This window comes from Quercus lobata, chromosome 2 (assembly GCF_001633185.2).
Source record: "Quercus lobata isolate SW786 chromosome 2, ValleyOak3.0 Primary Assembly, whole genome shotgun sequence".
In the NCBI taxonomy this organism is placed as follows: Eukaryota; Viridiplantae; Streptophyta; class Magnoliopsida; order Fagales; family Fagaceae; genus Quercus; species Quercus lobata.
The window spans coordinates 16,008,845-16,032,248 of NC_044905.1; the positions used below are offsets into that span (position 1 = coordinate 16,008,845).

The 23,404-nt window shown below is 36.4% G+C and overlaps 2 protein-coding genes across 4 annotated transcripts; both read right to left on the reverse strand.

Moving 5' to 3' along the window:
* Positions 1-12,173: 12,173 nt before the first annotated feature.
* LOC115974724 (bZIP transcription factor 60) lies at positions 12,174-14,806 on the reverse strand. The gene is made up of 3 exons (XM_031095218.1): positions 14,216-14,806; positions 13,519-13,742; positions 12,174-12,647 (listed from the first exon to the last, which is right to left on the reverse strand). Exons 1-3 carry the CDS (start codon positions 14,641-14,643, stop codon positions 12,388-12,390), a joined length of 912 nt encoding a protein of 303 aa, XP_030951078.1. The 5' UTR covers positions 14,644-14,806; the 3' UTR covers positions 12,174-12,387.
* A 3,745-nt stretch (positions 14,807-18,551) lies between these two features.
* LOC115974725 (splicing factor U2af small subunit B-like) lies at positions 18,552-22,409 on the reverse strand. Of its 3 annotated transcripts, XM_031095222.1 has the most exons (4): positions 21,263-22,409; positions 19,396-19,467; positions 19,230-19,302; positions 18,552-19,103 (listed from the first exon to the last, which is right to left on the reverse strand). In XM_031095222.1, exon 1 carries the CDS (start codon positions 22,149-22,151, stop codon positions 21,312-21,314), a length of 840 nt encoding a protein of 279 aa, XP_030951082.1. In that variant the 5' UTR covers positions 22,152-22,409; the 3' UTR covers positions 18,552-19,103; positions 19,230-19,302; positions 19,396-19,467; positions 21,263-21,311. The 3 variants fall into 3 exon arrangements, with proteins under 3 accessions (XP_030951082.1, XP_030951080.1, XP_030951081.1); XM_031095220.1 differs by having other exon boundaries at positions 18,552-19,302; XM_031095221.1 differs by having other exon boundaries at positions 18,552-19,302; positions 19,383-19,467.
* Positions 22,410-23,404: the final 995 nt, after the last annotated feature.

The following is a 23,404-nucleotide window of genomic DNA, read 5'->3' on the forward strand; positions in this document are numbered from 1 at the left end:
ACTGGCTGTATGTATCCTCCACCTAACTCTCCACCATGAACTTTTTTCTCTAACATCATATCTCTAGGCAGGTCAAGGCATTGAGCTACTCTAGAAATAGGAAGGGTCAAGGGTCAATTTTCTTTTTCTTTTTCTTTTTTTCTTGAGCTCTAGAATAGGGAAGGGTGTTGGTAATGGGACAAGATGGTTGGATTTTGAATGCTCCGTTCCCTTTTTAAGACCGAAAAAACTCACATTCACGTGAGGTGAGGAGAGCAGAATAAATCTGCGCAGGATGTAAACATTTTATCATCTTAAATATAAACAAGATTGTTTATATTAAATTTCTATGAAGATCAGTGAAGGGTTTTTAAGATAGAAATTAAAATGGTGAATTTGAAATACTAATATTGAATTTGAAAATATGATATTCTAAAAATACTTCAAGCTAAGACTATGTTTTAATGCATACCATTTTTTTTTTTTTTTTTGAGAAAAAGGTAAATGAAACTTTATTACTGAAAAAAACAAAACTAAACAACATTCTCCAAGTCCCGTGGAAGTTCTTCTATCCACACATCGATGTCAGCAGATAAAACTGCTCGTCTAGCAAGGGCATGAGCTAGCTTTTTGCCCTTACGATTGACATGCATAAAATTACAAATAAAAGACGCAGATAACAGTCTTATCTCATCAATAATATGTCCATACAAAGTCTGCACTGGCCTAGTATCGATAATGGCTTCAATAACTTTCAAAGAGTCACCTTCAATCACCACATTGTGAAGGCTGAGTTCCTGAGCAAAGCAGATGGCTCTTCAAGCTGCCAAAGCCTCCACCACATCAGCCGAACCTGGGAGCCGCACTTTCTGACTAAACGCAGCCATGACAAGCCCAGCCGAATCCCTCACAACCACCCCTAAGCCAGCGCACCTCTGTTCCAGGAATAAAGCGCCATCAAAGTTTATTTTGTAAACACCTGAATCAGGTGGCTTCCAACGCAAATCCATACTCCGGGCAGCCATCCGTGGATTCATCGATTGTACATCCCGAAATTCCTGCAAAAGCTCTGAAGCTCGGTGCATCAACAAATTCGAACCCCAAGTTTTCTGCCCCTCCCTTACCCTGTTTCGCCTCTCCCAGATACCCCAAGCAGCCATAGCGAACAGAGCAATCAGATTAGATGACCCATGCACACATAAAAACTGAAACAGATCACCAAAGTTAGAAAAATGATGAGCTCGAAGAAAAGAAAACCGAGCATCTGACATCCAAATGGGTTTTACTGCATCACAGAACCACAAGGCGTGAATCTCGTCTTCACCATAGTCACCACAAGCATCACAAATACCAGAACTTAATACATGTCGCCTGTGCAGATTACATTTAGTGGGTAACGCCTCACGAACCGCACGCCACAGAAAATGTTTCACTTTGTTAGGTACCTTTAGCTTCCAAATACCATTCCATAACCCCTTTCCCGCCTCCACATCCGACGAGCTAGGTTGATTCTGATGCTGAAATGCTGCCAATAAGCGATCCGCGCTCCGGACTGAGTATACACCATCATCCGTGTGAGGCCATATCAGAGCATCAGCTGCCTCATGATTGCTAACGTGGATGTTTTTGATGGCTTCAGCTTCCCACGGATAGAAGTTCAAATCAAGAAGCTCCTCATTCCAGAGATTAGAACCAAGCAGCAGCAAATCCTGGACCATATTTAGAGAAAGGTCCCTTTGTGGAGATAAAATCCTTCCCCCACCGTCAAAAGGCAGCCAACGATCACTCCAGATCTTAATATCTCGCCCGTCCCCCACCCTCCATCGAGCACCCCTCAAAACACCTTCCCTAGCTTGTAAAATGCTTCGCCAAGCAAAGGAGCAAACCGGAGAGGCTGCCGCATCAAAAATATTACCAGAAGGAAAGTACTTTGCCCGAAACACCTTATAAGCCAACGAGGTCCTATCATGAAATAAACGCCAAACTTGCTTCCCCAACATGGCATCATTAAACATACGTAAGTCGCGAAAGCCCATGCCTCCAATTGACTTTGAAGAACAAAGAGTCTCCCATTTAACCCAGTGGATCTTTCTAGAATTCTCAGAGCACCCCCACCAAAACTTACGAATCATAGCTTCTATATCTTTAAGAAGACCAATAGGAAGCCGAAAGACATTCATAGAATACGTTGGGATTGATTGAACCACCGCTTTGATCATTATTTCCTTGCCGGCCTGAGACAACAATTTCTCCTTCCACCCTTGCATTTTAGCCCAAATCCGTTCCTTGATGTGATTGAAACACGCTTTCTTCTCTCGACCCACAAAGGAGGGGAGTCCCAAATACTTCTCATAGTTTTGAATAACCGGCACCCCTAGCAAAACTTTTAATTCTTTTTGAACCTCCGCAGAAGTGTTTCGACTAAAGAAAGCTATAGTCTTATCCGAATTCACCTGCTGACCGGAAGCAGACCCATACCAAGCAAGGATAGTCTGGATTTTAGCACATTCTTCAGGAGTTGCTCTACAAAATAACAAGCAATCATCGGCAAAAAACAAATGAGTAATTTTTGGACCCGCTCTACAAATAGAGTATCCTCTGATCTCCCCAGAATTTGCAGCTTGACTGAGAAGGGCATTCAAACCTTCTGCACAAAATAGAAATAGGAATGGTGACAAAGGATCACCCTGTCTCAGCCCTCGCGAAGGATAAATAAGACCCGTAGGTTCACCATTCACCAGAATCGAGTAAGATACCGTTGTTATACATTGCATGATCATGGCCACCCAAGTATCTTGAAAACCCATCTTCAATAAAATTTTCTCTAGAAAGACCCACTCCACTCTATCATAAGCTTTGCTCATATCAAGCTTTAACGCCATAAAATTTGTCCTCCCAGAACACTGAGTTTTCATATGATGCAAAGACTCAAAAGCAATAAGAATGTTATCTGTAATAAGCCTATCAGCAACAAAGGCACTCTGAGTCTCAGAAATAATGGACTTTAGAATAGGTTTTAACCTATTAACAATGACTTTACTCAAAATTTTATAGATAACATTGCAGAGACTGATGGGCCTAAATTGAGCAACAGTTTCAGGATTGTTTACCTTAGGAATCAAAGTAATAAAAGTGTGATTTATAGACTTCAGAAGATTACCTGAATTGAGACAAGAGAGGACAGCATCTGAGACTTCCATACCAATATCAGGCCAAAAGGTTTGATAAAATAGAGGGGGCATCCCATCAGGGCCCGGGGCTTTTAAAGGAGCCATATGTTTTATAGCCATCTCCACCTCCTCTCTACTATAAGGACAAGTCAAAGCTTCATTCATAGAGGTGCTGACCACGGGCTGCACACCAGCCAATACACGCTCCAAATCTGAAGGACTTGAAGATGTAAACAATCTAGTGTAAAAATCAACAAAAACCGCCCTTACTTCCCTTTCATCCGAAACCCAAGCACCCCGAGAGTCCCGAATACCTTTAATAAAATTCCTCCTTTTTCCTTGAGTGGCTACCCCATGAAAGAATTTTGTGTTCCGGTCTCCACAAGCCAACCATTGAGCTCTAGATCGCTGAGCCCACATACGATTCTCCTTATCTAATAAGACATTCAGCTCTCGTCGCAATTGTACCACCACCTCATAGTTACCACCCTTGGCCGAATCCTCCTCAGCTTTCCAAAGCAATTCTTTTTTCAGTCTAAGCTGATTTTTAATGCTTCCAAAATGATCCTTGCTCCACGATTTCAGCATTTTTTTTACACTTCTTAATCTTAGTCACTACTCGGTACATCTGATTCCCAATCGGCTGAATCTCCCAAGCCCTTTTAACTGTTGCACCACATTCTTTCTCAGCCAACCACATCTCTTCAAAGCGGAAAGGTTTGCGCTTCCACCTAGTTGCTTCCCCATTTGGATCAAACACCAACAGGATCGGTCTGTGATCTGAAGCTACACAGTAAAGATGTCTAATGGTAGCTACTGGGAATCTAGCCATCCAGTCATAGTTAGCAACCCCTCTATCCAGCCTCTCCCATATAATTTGCCCATGTCTATTGCCCTGCCAAGTAAACTCCGGACCCGTAAAGCCTAAGTCCACAAAACCACAAGTGTCCAAAACATCCCGGAAAGCTTGCATCTGTCCATGTGGCCGAATCCTACCACCACGTTTTTCTTCAGAAAGTAGAATTTCATTAAAATCTCCCATACACACCCAAGGTAGATGAGGCTTTGAATTTAACATGCGCATCATATTCCAAGCCTCTTCCCTATCATTAGTATCCGGTTCTCCATAAAATCCCGTAAATCTCCAAGCCTCACACGAACCACCTTGAATTATAGCATCAATATGAAATCTGGAAAAACTATCAACCCATACCTGAATTCCATGTTGCCAAAGGAGTGCCAAACCACCCCCTCTATCTTGATTATGAACTACAAATAAACCAGCAAACTTCACCTTATACTTCAACCTTTCTAATTGCTCTTTATCAGCCCATGTTTCTGACAAAAAAACAATTAGGGGAGCTTGTGCCTGAATCAACTCTTCAAGCTCTGACTTTGCACTTGGGTTCCCAAGCCCACGGCAATTCCAAGCTAAGCAACTCATTAGGCTCGGCGGGGCTGAACATCAGCCTCCACCGCTTCATTGCTTTTAACGCTAGCACATCGTCTCTTAGTAAGCACCAAATCCACCACCCCCTCCAAACACTCAACACTTCTTTTCCCGCCACTTATACTATCAGGCTGCATCACCACGTCTCTCTCTCTAGCTTGCCTTTTCCACCCTCTAAGTGACCCACCCGATGGAGTAAAATTCTCCAAATCAGCAGAGGCCCTGTGATCTACCTGCACCTGTTCAGCATTACCATCTATCCCTGTCCCCGTACCCATGATTGTCTCACCTAACGGATTAGCAACTTGATCTAAAGCATTACCATCAAAAGCAGCCAAGTCTGAATCTATCTCCCTAAGTTTATCATCAAATTTCTCTTGGCTACTTCTATCCGTCCCAACAAAGGCCCCCATCAATCCAACTCCCTCATCAACACCAATTTCCTCCACGACCTCACTAGGTTGAGAGACTCCATACCTCTCCAAACCACCAACAGTATTCTCCCTAGTATCCATCTCTTCGTTATCTAGCCTAGAAGGAGACTGCTGCCTTTCCTTTTCCACGTACTCCTCACACCCTTCCACCTTCACCACAGAACACTTTTTTGGAGCAATCATAGGAGCTCTCATCCATCCTCCAAACTGTTGATCCTTCTCAATAAGGCTGCCCTGACTTCGCACCCACAAATCACAGTCTTTGTCACAATGCGTCAACAACCCACACCAATAGCATAGGTTAGGCAATCGTTCATAACGGAATCGAACCCAGCCAACCTTACCATCCTCCATGCAAAGTTTACGCCCCCTGCACAACGGTTTTGAGGTGTCTACCCGCACCCTAATCCTCATAAAACTACTTCCATCATGAGTGCCCCACTCTTTCATACCGGACTGGACTTCTCCAATAACCTTTCCAATTTCACATGCCGACTTCGAATTCATATCACCAATAGGAAGGTCGTGGAGTTGGACCCAAAACCTTGTCATATTAAATCTCAACTCCTTAACCGGAACACTCTTATCCAGGCGCCGGAGCGAGACTAGGAACTTATCATAACTCCACGGCTCACCCATGATAATCCGCTCGGCATCCACACTATCCTCAAAGACGAACAACACCACATGATTACCCACATCCTTCACCTCGAAACCCCTCTTTGTACGCCACACAGATTTAAAAGTCCGAGCAATCGCCTCCATATTCAAGCCTCTGCGAGTATAAAACTTCGCCGCAACCACATGACCGCTCCCCTGTTCAAAAGTTTCAGACTTATACGTACTCCCTTCTTCCTCCGTCAAAGACAAACGCTCCCACTGAACCGATAAACTCTCCATGCTAATCTTGTGACCTCTCACTCTCTGTAGAAAACAGCGACGAGAACTAAAGAACCTGCACTAGGCAGAACAACGTTCTACTACACTGGCTAGGGTTTGAAAGCCACCCCCTAGGTCAGAGAGAGAAACTCCACATCTTTTTTTTTTCCTACAACTTACATGCATTTAATGCATACCATTTTATAATATGTGTTTAGATTTATCTTGAAATAAATCATATCATATACTATATAATAAAAGTTTGGTTTAGAAATCGTGGTTACGCCAAGTGACTACACCAAATTGCAGAAATTTTTTTAGATTTTAAAAAAATAAATATAATTTTTTTTGTTCTTATCTTTTTCTCCTATAATTTATATAATTACTTCTAATTTTTTTTTCATTCAATCTATATGACGTTTTTTTTTTTTTTTAAACATACATTCTAAGTTAATTCTTCTTCTCTTATCATTCCTAGAATGATTATAAATCTAATTTCCTCACAATTGAAAATTAATTCTCTCTCTCTCTCTCTCCACCAAATTGCAAAAAATTTGTTAGATTTTTTTTTAAAAAAAAAATAGACATTTTTTTTGTTCTTATCTTTTTCTTCTATAATTTCTAAGTTGATAATTTAAGTACAATACAAATTTTTCATCTAATCATTTTCTTATTATAATTTATAAGTTAATAAATAATATCAATTTGATTACAATCCAAAATCTTTAACTAATCCTTATTTTTTTAATTTAAATTATATTTCTACACGTATTTTTTTTTTTTTAAAAGCAACGTTTTGCATTTTAAAAAAATAGCAATGTAGTACATGTAAAAAAAGCAGCAACTACTCTTACTATTTAAATAAAATGCTAAATTCTTTGAATTTCCTTTTGCACTTTTTTTAAGATTTAGACTTCAGCTTTACACTTCCACAAATTAGACTAACATTAGACTTTTTGTTCATATCAACTTCTTCAATGTGGAGTGTATATATACTAAATAATTTATAATGAATATGTACCGTACGGTTCTTCTTCTTTATTCTTTACTTCTTCTACCTACAACCTTTCAAGTATGTATTTGTTTGCTCTAATTTTTTTCATAAATTGAATAGGTTTTGTGTACTTTTTGTTTTTTGTTTAACCTAATTTGTTAATGTTTTATACAATTTATATGATTATGGTTTGATAATTAATCATTAAATATGCTTAGGCATGATTTTTTAAATTATTTTTTGTTTTATGACATGGGTTCTAAGGATGATATGTTGCTTTCATCCTCTCAATTTTGATTTAGAGAAAAATATTCTTTTTAGCTTACTATTAAGCATGTCTTGATATAAATTAGATTATAAATTGTTCGTAACAATTTGATTTTTTTTTTTTTCCTGATTGAATTAGCTTTGGCTAACTATTAGAGTTGTACACTTTGATCTATAAAAGAAGTCAATCTATCCATTTAGTTTTTATTTTTATTTTTATTTTTTTATCAATCATTAAATATGGTTTGACATGATTTTTTATCAATCGTAAAATTTTATAATAAAGAACAATGACAAACAAGAACAAGGATACACTAAAAATATAGTGTATAAAGAGGTATTCAACAATCTCCTAAAGATACAAAATTCTTGTTAGAGGACAATTGGTAGGTTACAAAATAATAATTTTTTATTAGGTGTTATCATTTTATATTTGATAATTATTATACCAGAACAAATTTTTCCTTTCATTATTATAATAATTATTTGAGAGATTATTATTTATCAAATAAAATGTATATTCTATAAGTTTATGATAAAACCATGCAACGCACAAGCCTTTGACTAGTAAGATACATACAACACAAACAAAGTTTTTTAGCATGCTAATTTAAGTTATTAAGTTATTATTAGTTGAATGGGCTTTACGAAGTTTTTTACTAAATACTCTCTTTGTGGTAGGGGTGTGCAGAAAACCCACCGACCTGCCAAACCCGGCCCAACCCGACCCGACCCACGGGTTGGGTCGGTTTTTAAGGCTTGGTGGGTTGGGTTGGGTTACCAAAAAAATTATTATAGTGGGTCGAGTTGGGTTTGGGTCATAAAATTACAAACCCGCCAAACCCGACCCGACCCGGCCCACCCATATTTAATATATATTTAAAATATATTTTATATTTAATAATTTTTTTTAAAAAAAATCAATTGTAGGGCACTTATATATATATATATATATATATACACACATATATATTTAAATATATATTATATATTTAATAATTTGCATTTCCTCAATTCTTTCTACTAATACTAATTTAATATATATATAAAATATATTATATAATTAATAAATTTTTTTAAATAACCAATTTTTCTTATCCTATATAAAAGCCAATTAGTTCACACAAATTCTAATAAATTACTATTGTTGTTTAGTCATTAGAGTTGAGCCTTCAAGGAGTTACATTGATACTAATCTTTAGGTTTTTTTAATATATTAATATTTATATTTTTTTTTCTACTCAATTTAATAATAAATAAAAAATTGTCAAACCCATGGGTTCAACCCGACCCAACCCGACCCACGTGGGTTGGGTTGAATTTTTTTTGACCCACCATGGTGGGTTGGGTCAAAAAATTCCCTCAACCCGACCCATGCACACCCCTACTTTATGGATAATTAAACGTAGCAAATTGAAATACCTTACTTTCTAAAAAAAAATTAAAAAATTGAAATGCCTTAAATTTTTAAACTTTTGCTATAAAACACTCCTTAAAAAGGTTGTAGTCCTTATTTTATGATTCTAATAAATTTAAAAGATTTAAGTAGCTTTGCATCTTCAAATCCTTTATACATGTTAATCTAAATAGAAAAAATAATTAAGAAACTAATAATTTTGTAGATTAATAAAAATATAAAAAAAGATTGAGATATTACAAGATGTCAAGATTTAAATCAGGATCTCACAAAGATCCTACATATTTATAATTTTACCTAAAGAGTGAATTAGATCATAAAATTTGAAGATTTTAAGATGTAAAACGAGAATTTACTAACCATACAAAGGAGGTGACTTTGACATTAATTTTTCTTTTTTTAGAAAGTTGCTTTGACAATTATGGGATAAAAGATACGAGAGAATAAAAGAATCGCTAATGTTGATAGTAACCAAATATGTATAAAAAAAATTATGAATAAGATATATATTTAATAAAGATTAAATCATACTCCCAAATGATAAACAAAAAAAAAAAAATGATTCTCAAAAAAAAAAAAAAAAAAAAAAAAGGGGGGGGCAAGCAAAACCCATTCCTCCTCTCATCCCTCTTCAAGAGGGGGAGAACCCAAAGAGCAACTGAACAAGACATTTTTACCATCCCTGTATTCACTACATGAGAACATATTCTTTTCAAAGAATGTTATATACTTAGTCCAATGCCAAACAATCAAACAAAAAATTAATACGGATATTATCATTAATTCTCGCCCCAAAGGCCCAGATTATTTATAGTTGATCTGTTAGAACTCTAGGTTAGGTCAAGTTCACCTAACCTGATAGAAGCACATTCACATTCCAAATGAGGAGAAGAAAATGAAATCACACCCAAAGCATATGGGTCATGTGGCCAGAGATCTCCAACAACTATCTCTCAAAAGTCAAAATGTGTAAATCTCACAATAATGCAGTAATCTCTCAAAGTGTGTAAATCTCACAATATCGCAATAATTTCTAATTACAATGTGTAGAGCTCGCAATAATCGTTCAAGTTTTCTGCTAGTTAAGATCATCTCCAATAGATGCTCTATATCTATTTTTGGAGCAAAAACATCACTGTTCACACTCCATTCACACTCCAACAGATTCTCTATCTCCATTTTTAGATTAGCTTTGTTAGAAGAACACTATAGCTTTTACTATTCATTATTCAAAAAAAAATTCTATTAAAATAATCAGGTATTGAATAAAAAAATATCAAAAGATGTGTAGTTGTTAAAAAAAGAATAAATAATGAATAAAAAATAAATGAAGAAATAATATTTAAATAAAATAGAAAAAATGATAGAGAATCTGTTAGAATGTTACTGTTTATTGTCCAAATAATACAAAAAATTGGCTAATTCACTGGAGATGGTCTAATCTTTAGCCCTTCAAAAATCGTACCACTATGCTCCAAATTCTTGACAAATATTCAGAAAAGGAAAATAGGTAGATATCGGGTAACTTTTTAGCTCACCCGCCAAAGACAAAGAAAGCAGTCCCATATTGGCATATTCTGTGCCTGTCTCTCTAGCAAACCTCACACCCCCTTTATTTTGGGGTTAGGCTCAAGAATATTGTCTTCATTTTTAACAGATGAATTTAGAATGAGTAAACATTCGGTCTGGGCGTGGCGTAAAACCAGTGTTTTACGCCACGCCAATGAGAGCAAGCCACGTCAAAAAAAGCTCTAGACAGCCAAAAAAAATTAAAGACTCTCCCACAAAAAACCCTTCACGCACGCACAGAGCTTCCTTCACAGCCTCCTTCAAGCTCAGAAAAAACCTCCTTCACACCGAACCTCCACAACATTTGGTTTTTGAAGTTTATGTTGGTTGCTGGAGTATTTTTTTGTATGTATATGCATGTGTGTATGTGGGGTTGCTGGAGCTTTTGTATTTGTTTGCTGGAGATTAAGGGCACTTATTAGTCATTGGTATCCACAACAAAATTTTGTTTAGTGTTTTTTCATCTATGCTTGATGCTACTTGGGAAGTCTTGCTAGCTTGCTATTTTGGAAGCAAACAAATTAGCTTTGTCTTCTATAGATGAACTTTGCAGCAGGTGAGGCTTAAAATGTGTTTCCACCAATTAGAAAACCAGAAATGGAGCCCAAACTCATTTTAGTTTGTCTTTGTAGTTAAAATTGTTATGAGGTGAAGATGGTACAGTTTTGAAATTTCTTCTGCAAAAGATGTAAGTAGATGGTTTTGAAACAATATGATCTTGGTCTATCATCATATCAAAACACAACACAACATCTTTCATTAGATTCGAAATCCAAATTGGGGAAAAGGGAAAATCATGAAAAACAAACCTTTAGATCGTAGCTCACGACGGCTCCGGTTTGTTTCCAAGCTCCGGCGAACTCTTCTTCTTCGAAATCGTTTTGCTCTGGCGATCTGTGTGGTGGAGGTGGAGGTTCGGCGTGAAGGAAGAGAGGAAACAGAGGAATGGCGTGAACCAGCGATCTGTGTGGCGGTGGTGGAGGTTCGGCGTGAAGGAAGAGAGGAAGCAGAGCAGATGGCGTGAACCGGCGAGCGTGCGAGCAGGTTGTGGAGGTTCGGCGTGAAGGAGGTTTTTTCTGAGCTTGAAGGAGGCTGTGAAGGAAGCTCTGCGCGTGCGTGCGTGAAGGGTTTTTTGTGGGAGTCTTTATTTTTTTTTGGCTGTCTGGAGCTTTTTTTGACGTGGCTTGCTCTCATTGGTGTGACGTAAAACACTGGTTTTAAGCCACGCTCAGACCGAATGTTTACTCATTTAGAATATTGGTTAATAATCCATTTAAAAAAAATTATTAAAAAAACAAATAAATAATATAACTTTTTTTTTTTTTTCATAAAAGTAGGGTCAAACATTTCCTAAAATGAATTGTTAACTATTACTCTAAAAACACTCGTTAGCATGACCCAATTATAATAAGGATGAGTAATAAGGCTAAGATTTAGGTTCGATTAGAAACAATTTATTTAACTGAAACTGAAAATTTTTTGCTGAAATTAAAAACTTTTTGTTGAAAGTACTGTAGATAAAGTTAAAAGTTAAATGTTAGTTGAAATAGTATAGTAAAACTCCTAAATATCAAAAAATAAAATGAAACCCATAAATAATAACAAAAATTAACTAAATAGTAAAAAAAGGAGTCCAATATAAGTTTATCCCAAATGCAACCTTAGGGGTGAGGAACTGAGGATCTGTTAATTGAGAATATATCACCTTCGCCAGATATTCCTTCTCTTGCCTGAAGGAAGATGAATATGGCTACTCCATGCACAAAACTCAGTCACCATTGTGCTACAATGAGCATGGTAATATACTAATATACATCCAGAGTTTTTTCATGATTTTGAAACTTCAAACTGTAAATAACCAGCATGAAAACTTATATATGATTTGATAAAGATGATTTGTGTTGAGGAAAGCTCCTTTTACTTTTATAATTGCTTCATTATAGTCACGATCCAACAGAGAAAGGTGGAGGAACCATGCCTCAATAATGGAAACAAGAATACATATTTTCAACCCAAAATAATATACCATGCAAAAAGGCAAAGAATAACGATTCGGCTATAATGAATAAACAGGGAACCATAACTTAATTTACTCATTAAAAATCCACCAGCATGTCCGTTAGTAACTTAGTATCATTTATTATCACTTAACTAACTACTCTCAACACCTAGACATCAAAAGAGAGACAACTGAGCATATAAAGGAAGAAGAAGTCTCCCACAAAGACTCAGAGAACAAGGTTTGTGACAGCAAGGTAACTCGGTTTCATTTTTGTCCTCGAAGCTTTGCATCTCCTACTCTTTACAAAAGATTGTACCATCAAGTCTCCAAACATCTTACTTCTTGCCCCTCTTAGAGCTACTCCTGGGTTTCTCTGTCCCACGTTTACGAGTGGAACCATTTCCAGGATTAACTGGGGCATTGCTGGCAGATTGAATAGGCACATGATGCCCAGGAACCAAAGCAGGGAACCCAACAGCAGGGATTCTGCAAAGTAACCATGGTCAACATCATCCAAGTTAAAATACATGATTAGATTAGCCATCACATAGGGCAGAAGCATTATGAAAACAATACTCTTTCTTTTCCCACCTTTAAATGAACTAGGTAAAAGCTAAAACTAAAGATTTACTGAAACCATAATGGTAATCCAACCAAACTTTGCAAGCACAGGCACGACAACCTCTTACAAGTAAGGTCATGAGAAATGAGATTTAGTAGTATAAGGAATACATAGAGCTGATTAATCAACTGAATACAAACATGCAAGTTGCACGATGTAGCTGGACAAGAAAAACCAAATAAGTTACACACCCATGTGAAGGCCAAACTTCTAAAAGATCATCAAGGCTACAAATTTTTTTTTAAAGCATGGGTGAGTGTAATTTGGTCAAGATGAAGTTTTGTGCAGAATGTTGCTAGTTCAGAACAAGCAAACCTTCAATTATATATCTATCAAGAGATACTTAAATTCAACTTTCTGGAATATATTTGAATATCATCTTATCTAAGTTTAGTCAGACTCAATAAAAAAGAAGTGCTTTAATACTCTCCCCTCAAAAGAGGGGGAAAAAATCGGACCTAGACTGACCAAGTGAAAGATCTTCTAGTTAAATTTGTCAAATCTTATGCCACACTCAGCCAATTGTAAGTTCAAACCAGCTGAGCTCAAACAGAAACACCTAGCTCAACCCGGTCCACACGATAGTTCAGTTCACTAGGCAGTTATACATGGCAGGTTTCCAATGGTAATTCTATATTTCTCTCAGAATTAGCTATTAAACTACTTAGTCCCCAAGCAAAAAAATAAAATATGGTAATAGATAAAAAGCAAGAACAAGATGGTTATGATTCATACCCAAAAAGAGCACAGCAGACTCCTGCTTGGTCGCTGAAGCACCAAATGCGCTGCCTGAATGCAAACTAAGCCGTAATGCTTGATTCTCGGCGTAACAGCACTGAAGCAAATGCCCCAGTCTCCTACATTCCCCTTCCAGATACCTACTCTTTAACTCAAGATCCCTCACATACATCTTTTTCCTCTCCCTTGATCTCACAGCCGCATCCCTATTTCTCAGCTGCCTGAAAAATCAGACCCATCATGACATACAACTCTTGAAGACTCTTAACCATTCAGATAAAGTAATGTATCAAACATTCATACTCTTCCCATTGTATTGAAAGTCACAAATTCCCCACAACATCTTATTTTGCCAAAAAATTATTGCCCATATCGATAAAATGTAATAAAGCACCACAGACAACAAAATTCCCAACATAATTGTTCTTTGTCATACATAATTTCCTAATAGTAATTTAGTACCACGAATGAACAACAAAATTCACCAACATAATTTGTATTTACTAAGCAGTTCTATATAAAATTAAATAAAATATATAATACACAAAGACTTGTTCTTTAAACGATTATTATACAAAATCAAACCCTAATTAAACAATACCTATAATAGAAAGTCCCTTTTTTTTTTCAGATTTAAACAATAAGCATAACGCAAAATTGATATTCAAACCCTAATATAAAAAATTAGCAGTACCTTCTTCGTTTCTTGGAGGTAGGATCATCAGCACCATCATTATCATCATCTTGAGTTTGATCATCGTTATCGACCTTCTCCTTCACCGAACTACCGTTTCCGTCATCGGAATCACCGGAAGAGTCCTTATCGATCGGAGAAGACGCATCGACGACCTCACCGGAAGCCTCTACAGGGGAATTCGCGAGTATATCGGCGAAAAAGCTGTCACAGAACTCGTTGCTCGGTTCCGCCGCGCCAGAATTGTTGTTGCCGTCGTCGTCGTTCATCAAAAAGGTCTGGATCTCGTCGATTTCCGGTGAAACCGAATCGGGTAAACCCATGGGTTCGAGAGAAAAAGCATTTACGTCCTCTGGTAATTCATCGAAGAAACCATCCCAATCGATTTTTTCGAGTATTTCATCGTTTAAAAAATCAGCATCATCCATAATAACCCACTAATTGGGATTTCTAAATTAAAAATTTTAAAACCCTAACTGAAATTTTACAATAAAAACGAAAAAAAAATTAAAAATTAAAGGGAAAATGGTGTTCTGGTTGGGTCTAATCAGAAGAGCAGTTGTGATTTATAGCTGTATTTAGAAACGCGTATTTTCGGTTTCCTTTGGGAGTAAGAAAAGGAAAGGTCAAATTTTATTAAAGTAAAAAAAAGGGAAAGGCTACAGAGTGGAAACTAGTTTCTATGCAACAGCACGGTGGTCCAATCATGGTGGTCCACGTGTTATTGGAGGAGATTGGGGTTTGTGTGTGATGACGTGGACGAATAGAGTTTTTGTTGTACAGATTCTAGTGAGATCCTCGGAGCAGAGGATTAATGTGTGAGCGTTCCCGTCACTCAGCCAATAGAATCGCAGTTAGTGGACGCTGAGAAAAGTTGTGGCGTTAACACGTGCAAATAGTGTGCCTTTTTTTTTTTTTTCTTTTCTTTTTATATTCTTTTGGGATTGTTTTTTTAGGGTGTTTCATTGCATTCCAAACAAAAATTTGGAAAAGAAAAAGATTTTCAAGTCCATAATTCTTAAGATAAATAATAAACGTAAATCCACCACGAGACCAACGATTACAATATCAAATTCATCTATTTATGTCAAAAATATTGTGACTTAATTGATTAATATTTGTTGTTGTTTTTAATAAGGTTTTCAAACCCAGACCGTTCATTGAACTGTAAAAGTGAGAGATTTAAGGTTTTAGAAGTCGAAAGTCGAATCGTAATGACGTCATAATTAATTTAATAATTAATTAAAGCCTAAATATAAATATTAAATTTATAAAACTAGCAAAATTGACTAATATATCTATATATGTGAGGGAAATTTAATGATTTTCAAGCATATATTTAATAATTAAATAAGAGAGTTAATAAAATAAAATAATAAACATGAAAATATTAAAATTTATGATTAATTTTTAAAGTAAAGTTGAATATCTTTGAAAGATTTTAATTATAATTTTTTTTATTCCTTATAAAAGATGGATAATTTAATTAAATAGAATAAAATTGTATTAAGTTGTTTTTATAAAAAAAAATTGCTAAGGGTTGGACCGCACGGTTCTTGCCACTGGTTCGTGCGGTCCAACCCCGGTTTTAAGAGTTCACGAAATTGTCACATGTGCCTGGTTCTTTATGCTTAAAAAATCGAATTTCAATCCGGTTCCCGCTTTTCACGATCCAACCTCCTAGTTCGGTTCGGGTTTGAAAACCTTGGTTTTCAATGGAACCATCAACTCTCCCACACCTATCAAAGCTTAACCCATAGGCCATAGAGTTCTAGCCAAATCAATAGATCAATGATCAATTGATGTGGAGGCCGAGTACACCTAGGCTTTGTAGGATGGTCAATAAATGTGCCCTGCTCAGGATTATTTAGTAAACAGTTAATCGCCTTCCACGAGAAGAGAATATAAGATTAATGTTATTGTCATTAGAAAAAAGTAATAATAATAATATTAAAAACAAAATGCCATATGGGTTGAAGAAACACCACCTTGTATTAAAAATATTTTACAGTTTTGTGTTCAGTTGGATTAGTTGCCCCTTCCTTGAATTAGTGTTTTTGTATTGGTTGATTTTTTATAATAAAACTATCGTTTATTACTCAAAAGAAAAAACATAAGATATCATCAAAAGCTAACACATTTATGAATTTACTTTCCCTTAAGAGCTTAGCACATTTTTTTTTAGAGAAAGGTTTTAACTTAGCAATTGCTTTTGATTATTATTTTTTATTCTTAGACTAAAATAGAAGTTGATTTTTTGTGTAAACGGAGTTATATATGAGTAATAATAGTCAAATATGAATGAAAAAATTATTCAATACTCGAAAAGTAATATTTCTTCCTTTCTCATATATATATATATATATATAGCGAGAGAGAGAGAGAGAGAGAATTTCATCCTCTCATATGAATAATAAATTATACCATGAATTTAATTAATAGACCTCATTATTATATGAGGGAAAAACAGAATAATGAATAATTATCCCATATGAACAAATAGCCCAGCTAGATAAAGAGGTCCAATGGACATGTACTTTTATTATATATTAAAGACATGTTTAACTATGTTTAGAGCTTGAATATTTGTCACTTGAATAAATCCATCATTTTGAGGAATGGAAGAGAGCAGGTTGGTTAAATCTGGGACAGGGAGACTTGGTACCAGGTAGGTATAGGTAGGTGTCAATTGGATAACAAACCTGTAGACATTTTCTTAAAATAATTCTATCGCAAGCATCATATATTATCACTCGTGTTAAATGACTAGTTCAAAATTATGAATAGAATTATTAAGTTATATAGAATCTATAAATAAAGAGAGATACTACATCCACAACATTTTCACAACAAATTATAAGTGGTTAGTTGTTATTGGTTCAAATTTAAACCTAACACTAAGATTACTTTTTTGCTCCAATAATAACAACCAGTAACAAACTACCACTTAAGATTTGTTGTAAAAATATTCTGAAAATATTATGAACATATCATTTCTCATGAATAAAACCATTCAAATTATTGAACAACAAACCCAACCTTAACGCATACAATAAGAGCCCGTATAGATTAAGATAAGCGAAGGAAAGGAGAATAGAATTAACTAAAAATAGGCTAATTTTGAACTAAATCTACTCTACACTCCCTTCCGTCCCCTCAATCCAAACGGACCATAAATTACTACAGCATTCTCTACACAAATCACATGTCCTTGGTCATGTGTCTCTCACGTGACAAGCTTCACATTTTCTCAAATAAAAAGACTCCAGGGGAAACAAAACAGCATAATCCCTGAAATTGAACCACCAAGAAACATGCAGCAAAGGTCATCGTCGGATGAGTTTGCAGTTTCTGTGTAAGCCAACACCATCTAAAATAACCATAACTAGATAAACAAAGCAAGAAATATCTTGCACATGACCTTCGATTGTTTTTCAAATTAAGGAGTAAAATTTCCATTCAGACATGGAAGGGAAAAACAATCGCCAAGAGCTTCACAGCACGTTGGCACATCTGGCCCTCTCCATACAGAAGCCAAGTGGGCTCAGTTCAATTTCCTGGGGTCATGTTACTCTACTCAATGTAGCAAAAAAGAAACAAAAGATAAACAAACCTACGCTACACCTCAGACATATAGCTACAAAGTAAAGTTGGAACCAGAACTAAACAATAAACAGCAAGCACAGTTGCAACAGAGAACACAACACATGACAGAAATGCAAAATCATCCCAGATGCCTAACACCTTAAAGGAACCAAGCTTTTTGATAATTGAAAAAGATAAAAGAGTCCATCTTGCATGGAGGACGCAGTAAAGGAGGGAATTCTTCCCCGTCTTAGAAGAGAGCTTGACATAATTTTTAACCAAGCAATACACTCTTGTACAGATCCTACCATTATGAACCTGAACACTTCTACATGACCATGATTTACTCCTTGTTATGCAATAAGCACATGATTATTGCACTTTGTCATAATTTTTTCACGATTTCAAACATCCTATACACCTTTAAAATACACACACTCACAAACGATAGGATTTGAATTTATGGTATCCACTCCATGAAGATTGCCTTTTATCATTAGGCCAAGATACCAATTGGTTTTTAATTTAGGATCAAACCCCACCATTCTATGCACTTATTAAAGAAATGAACAAAGACGTGTCACATTTTACATAAATTGCCCTATAAAGTATGTTGAATTAAACGTCTGCTTGAGATTTGCTTATTTCCAGTAGCTAAAAGCCAGTTTATTACCAAAAAGCGAAAAGTTAGATTGTTTGCAAAAAAAGTTGAAACAAAAAGCTAATAAGCAATTGCCAAATGCACACCACATATTCAAGCATGATTATCATAAAAGAATAAAAGAATAATTTTTATTGAAGATGACAAGCTTTGAGCACCAAACTCCAAGGACATCAAAGTCCTGCACATCTCATATGACCCTGTATTTTGTGCTGATAGATCAGTGTCATGGAATGACTCCAGCTATGAACTTCAATAAACTGGTAGTAAGGTAACAGTAGATAATCAGGCTCTGTATAGGTAAAGGTGGGGTGAAGAGTTCAAATGTTTAAATAGAATATGTATAAGGTGCTCCAAATTTCCTTCTCACATTATGTAATTCTGAATAAGTGGAACTTCACCATTTCCTGTAACATCAAAGGACCTGTCACTACAGATCACACTGCCAAACCCCATGAAACTTGAAGACATGTCAATATTGGAGTTGCTGAAGTTATGAAACTTCAATCCTCGACTTCTTTTCACCTCCAACAAATGAACACTTTTAAGTTGTAACCCATACATTAATGTGTATTGTCACCCTCCAAACAAAACAAGTTGTCTTTGCCAGATCAAACATGGGTAGACCCTATATCTGCAGTGCTAGGGCAAAGGGTGAAAGAGGTGAATTTAGGACTCTCAATAGTAGATGGGTAAAGAGTGTTTTTGTTCCTCAGGGATTCAAACCTAGTATCCTATAAAGCCACAAAACATTGAGAGAAGCACTACCTCAAAGCTAGATTTAAACTCAGACTTCGTGTTGTCAATATTCCCGCGTTAAACATAACCTGTTTTTGCTTTCCTAGAGGCAGAAAAGCAGAATATTATTCCCTGATAAACATGTTTATTTTGATTAGAAGAAAACAAAACTTAGATACACACTTCATAAACTAACCAGACAACTTGCCCATTTTCTGACCCACTTTGAGTACGGCAAGCCCAATTTTCAGGGCTAACAGACCTGGCCCTAAAAGCATAAATAAAAATCATTAGAGAAAGAGAGAGAAAAAAGAAAAAAGATTCTGACTACAAAATAACACCAGGAACAGATATATAAGATAATGCTCTAAATCTGTTGATCAATGACCTCCAGATGCTCAGGAAGTACCTACATATTGCAGTGACATCTAGGATTACAGAAACAATCACAACCAGTTACCTAAAATAGATGTGGACTTATAACCACAGCCCAAATTAAACTCTGATACAAGACTAGCAGAACCCACTGCACAATAAGTGTGCCGAGGTCCTACAGTAAGTTGATATTGACCAAAGACTACATTATATTATACATCTTCCTGGAAATTTACACAAAGGATAGTGTCAATAAACCCTAAAATATTAACCTTGTCATTGTTATTTAGTTTTCCAAAATCTACAACTCATCAAGTCAAGCTCGATTATCAAAGGAACATGGGGCTTATGCCTCTAACCATTGAACTGTCAACTTATTGAACAAGTAAAACCTCAAATGAGAGAGATTGAAAAAATGAATGACAGATACCTGCAAGCCAATTTCACAGCTCCTTTGTCCTCAAATGACAAAAGACTGTCTTTTATATTATTTCTAATTATATTTTAAGCACTAGGATTATTTACATAAATGCATTTAAATTAACGGATGCTCTTCAAAAAACCCTGCCACTCTAAGAATGGGTATTCCTATTTGATTTATGTAGCTGCTTAACAACCTACTATAAGATCAGTGCAGCTGAAAACTAACTAACTTGGCACTGATAGCCAAACCTCAAATAACACTCAAAATTGCAAAAGGCCAACCAAACCACAAAGACCTCACCAACTTCCAAATACAGTGCTCTAAAATCTTAGATCATGAATTGAGCACCAAACACTCCAGAAGAGTTCCAACTTTCTCTAAATAACAGAATTAAATTGAAACTACCATATCCTAGGGGGATTACTATTTACTCCAAACAAATTGATGCTCACTTATGATCCCAAGATTTCACACCTAGTTAAAAAGAGCGTATTCTATACAAATTCAACACAAGCTCTGAAAGCTTTAACTATCACCTTGAAAGCAAACCTCAATTGACAACTCCCAAATTGGTCCAAATTATTTACATTGCAATCCTAGTATCAAGCGAAGACTAAATGAATAGCAACAACCTGATCAAACATTTCACTCAAAATGCATAACGATTGAGCAACATTATGAAGCCTGACGATGGGTAATATCATCCACTTGGGCTAATTATCAGGTAACAGATAATAGGCCATTGATAAGATCAAGAAGAAATAATAAGAAAGAGGCCCAATTCTAATGTAAAAAGTATAGAGTATCCTATTGAAAACTGTTTAGCATTTGGAAAGCAAATGGTTCGACAGCACCTTAAGACTCCTACAATCAGACCAGATGCGTACCACAAATAACATAGATTCTGGATTGGCAACTCAAACTTAAGCCAATACACTTAAATTAATGCAGAAATTTGAACTAAACACTAACCCCATTAAAACCCATACTTGAACAATGAAATTTCAACATAAAGGAAACTTAGAAGCATAAAATTTTCAAAGATGATCAACATTACCCAGTACCAGCAAAGTTAAAAGATTAAAAAAAAAAAAAAAAACTACAATTCAACATACAACATTTAATCTACTATCTTAAGTTGACACTACAATCATGGCCCAATGGTTCAATTTAAAAAGAACACCAATTTGGAAGTCTCAAGTAAGCATTAAAACAAACACCTGAAGAACAACCTAGAACGAACTAGATTTAAAAAGTAAATTACCAATGCCAAAGCCAAAGTGAGCTATATATATATATCATATCATATCATATCACTCCCTCTCCTCCCTTTCTCGATTCCACTGCTCAATTCTAGCTCGGCGCTCCTCGCTTCCGTCCCTAACAGGACTCCTGCTCCGCTTAGGACTCCCATATCTTCTCTTAGACCCATCTCTATCATGCCTATCATACCTGTCCTTGCTGGATCGCCCGTTTCCGCGATAATCACGGTCCCGAGAATCCCTCTCACGCCTATCGTGATCCCTCCGGTGCCGCAGCGGGCTCGAACTCCGGCTCCGGCTCCGGCTCCGGCTAACCCTATACCCACGGTACCTCCCAAACAGCTTCCTCCTCAATTCTCTCCCAATCAGCTTCACGTGCATGAAATTGCAGTACCCACCTCGGTTACAGTTATTCTCCTCGAATTGCCGACACGTGGCTTCGCGAAAATCGGTCACCGGCGAGAAATCGGCGATAATGGGTCGACCCGAATAGAACCGGCCCTGTAAGGCCTGTAAAGCCGAGGCGGCTTGGTCTTCTTCCTTGAACTGAACGTACACGTTGCCGATCATGTGGTCGGCGAGGTTGTCGCAAACGTTGAGGCTCTCGATCTCGCCGAACTTGCTGAGTTCCTCGAAGATGTCCTCGTAGAAATCCTCGAAGTGCTCTTGGATCTTGCGCGGGTCGATGGTTTGGCCCTGGGCGTCCACGCCCGGCGTGATCATGTCGGGTCGTTGGTACATGTTGGACAAAAGCAAGGTCGGAGAGATCGTCGGTCGGTTGTGGAGGCGAGAGCAACGATCGCCGTGGCGACACGCGCCGATCTTGAAGTAGAATGGGCAATTCACGCGGTCCTTCTCGGTGCCGAAGATCGAAGCCAAGTGCTCCGCCATGTTAAAATCGTTTGATTAATTTTAGGGTTTGAGAAATGGGGGAAAAAAATTGAATAAAAGCCTTATTTAGAAGAGGGGGGGAAATTGAAAATGAAAATGAGAACCCGGGGTGTGAGGAAATTTTAAAAAATATATATATAAATTTGGGTTTTTGGATTTGAGGAAGGTTCTAGGCTTTATATTTAAGGCTACGTAAGAAAATGAACTTCAATGGCTGGTTTTTGATTTATCCATCGATTAGGATTAGTGACTCGAAGGAGGAACTTTTTTGTTCACCACTCACTTTATAATTGGGTATATTTATAAATGACAATCACGAATCAGAAGGTGTAAAAAGCGTGGGTAGCATCATGAGCGTTTATTGCGTTGACTTTTCTGAGTTCTTTGAACAATGACAATCTTGTGGGTTTTTTTATATTTTTTTTAATGAGAAAGTTAATAAGTACGTGCTTGTTAAGGTGAATCTTATTTGATAAAAAATTAAATAAATAAATAAAAAATGATATAAAATTAGTTTTACAGTTTATTTTGATTTTTTTTTTTTCTATAAAGCTGGCCCATAGTTTATAAAGCTGAAAGAAATGATATAAAACTGTAAAAAAAAAAAAAAAAAAAAAAAAAAAAAAAAAAAAAAAAAAAAAAAAACTGCAAAAAGAAAGTAAAAAAAGTTGCTCTAACACAGCCCTTTTTTTATTACCCAAGCTCTACTTGGGCTTGGGTCAATTCAGCCTAGTTCGTTTGATGATCTGAATAAGCCCAAGGCTAAACTTATTTGGTTGGGTTTTCAACATTTTGTGAGCATCTGTACAATTTGATCGGATTGTTCAGGTCTAAATTGTCTCTTTTTTTCTTTTTTCTTTTTTTAAATGATAAAAAAATGTCTCACGGATGTGGTCACAAGCCATGCCCACTTAAATCCGAATTTAACATAGTGTGAGGCACCGCTAGATACGTTAAGACTATTCATGACAGCACAACTTTTTTTGTTGAAGCATGTAACTCGAGCCAGCATACCCCTGCAAGCATCACGTAATGCCAATCCGAGACTCCTGCCAACAACTCTAAATTGTCTCTTTTGGTTCATTGAAGTGAAGTTGCTTTACTTTGTGCGAGTTTATAGTCCTATATTTAGAGTGACAATGTAAACAATATCCTAGAGAGTAGAGAGTAACGGCTACCCTATTGCATACTTGTCTTAAAAATACATTGTCATAATCACTTTACCCTCAATAGAACTAGAGTGAGGATCTCAC

Excerpts from the sequence above, each read along its gene's own strand:
- LOC115974725 (XM_031095222.1), bottom strand. The coding sequence starts at position 22,151 with ATGGCGGAGCACTTGGCTTCGATCTTCGGCACCGAGAAGGACCGCGTG.
- LOC115974724 (XM_031095218.1), bottom strand. The coding sequence starts at position 14,643 with ATGGATGATGCTGATTTTTTAAACGATGAAATACTCGAAAAAATCGAT. Across the intron at positions 13,743-14,215 it reads ACCTCCAAGAAACGAAGAAG|GCAGCTGAGAAATAGGGATG; the intron begins GTACTGCTAATT and ends CTGATTTTTCAG. Across the intron at positions 12,648-13,518 it reads GTCTGCTGTGCTCTTTTTGG|AATCCCTGCTGTTGGGTTCC; the intron begins GTATGAATCATA and ends GTTACTTTGCAG.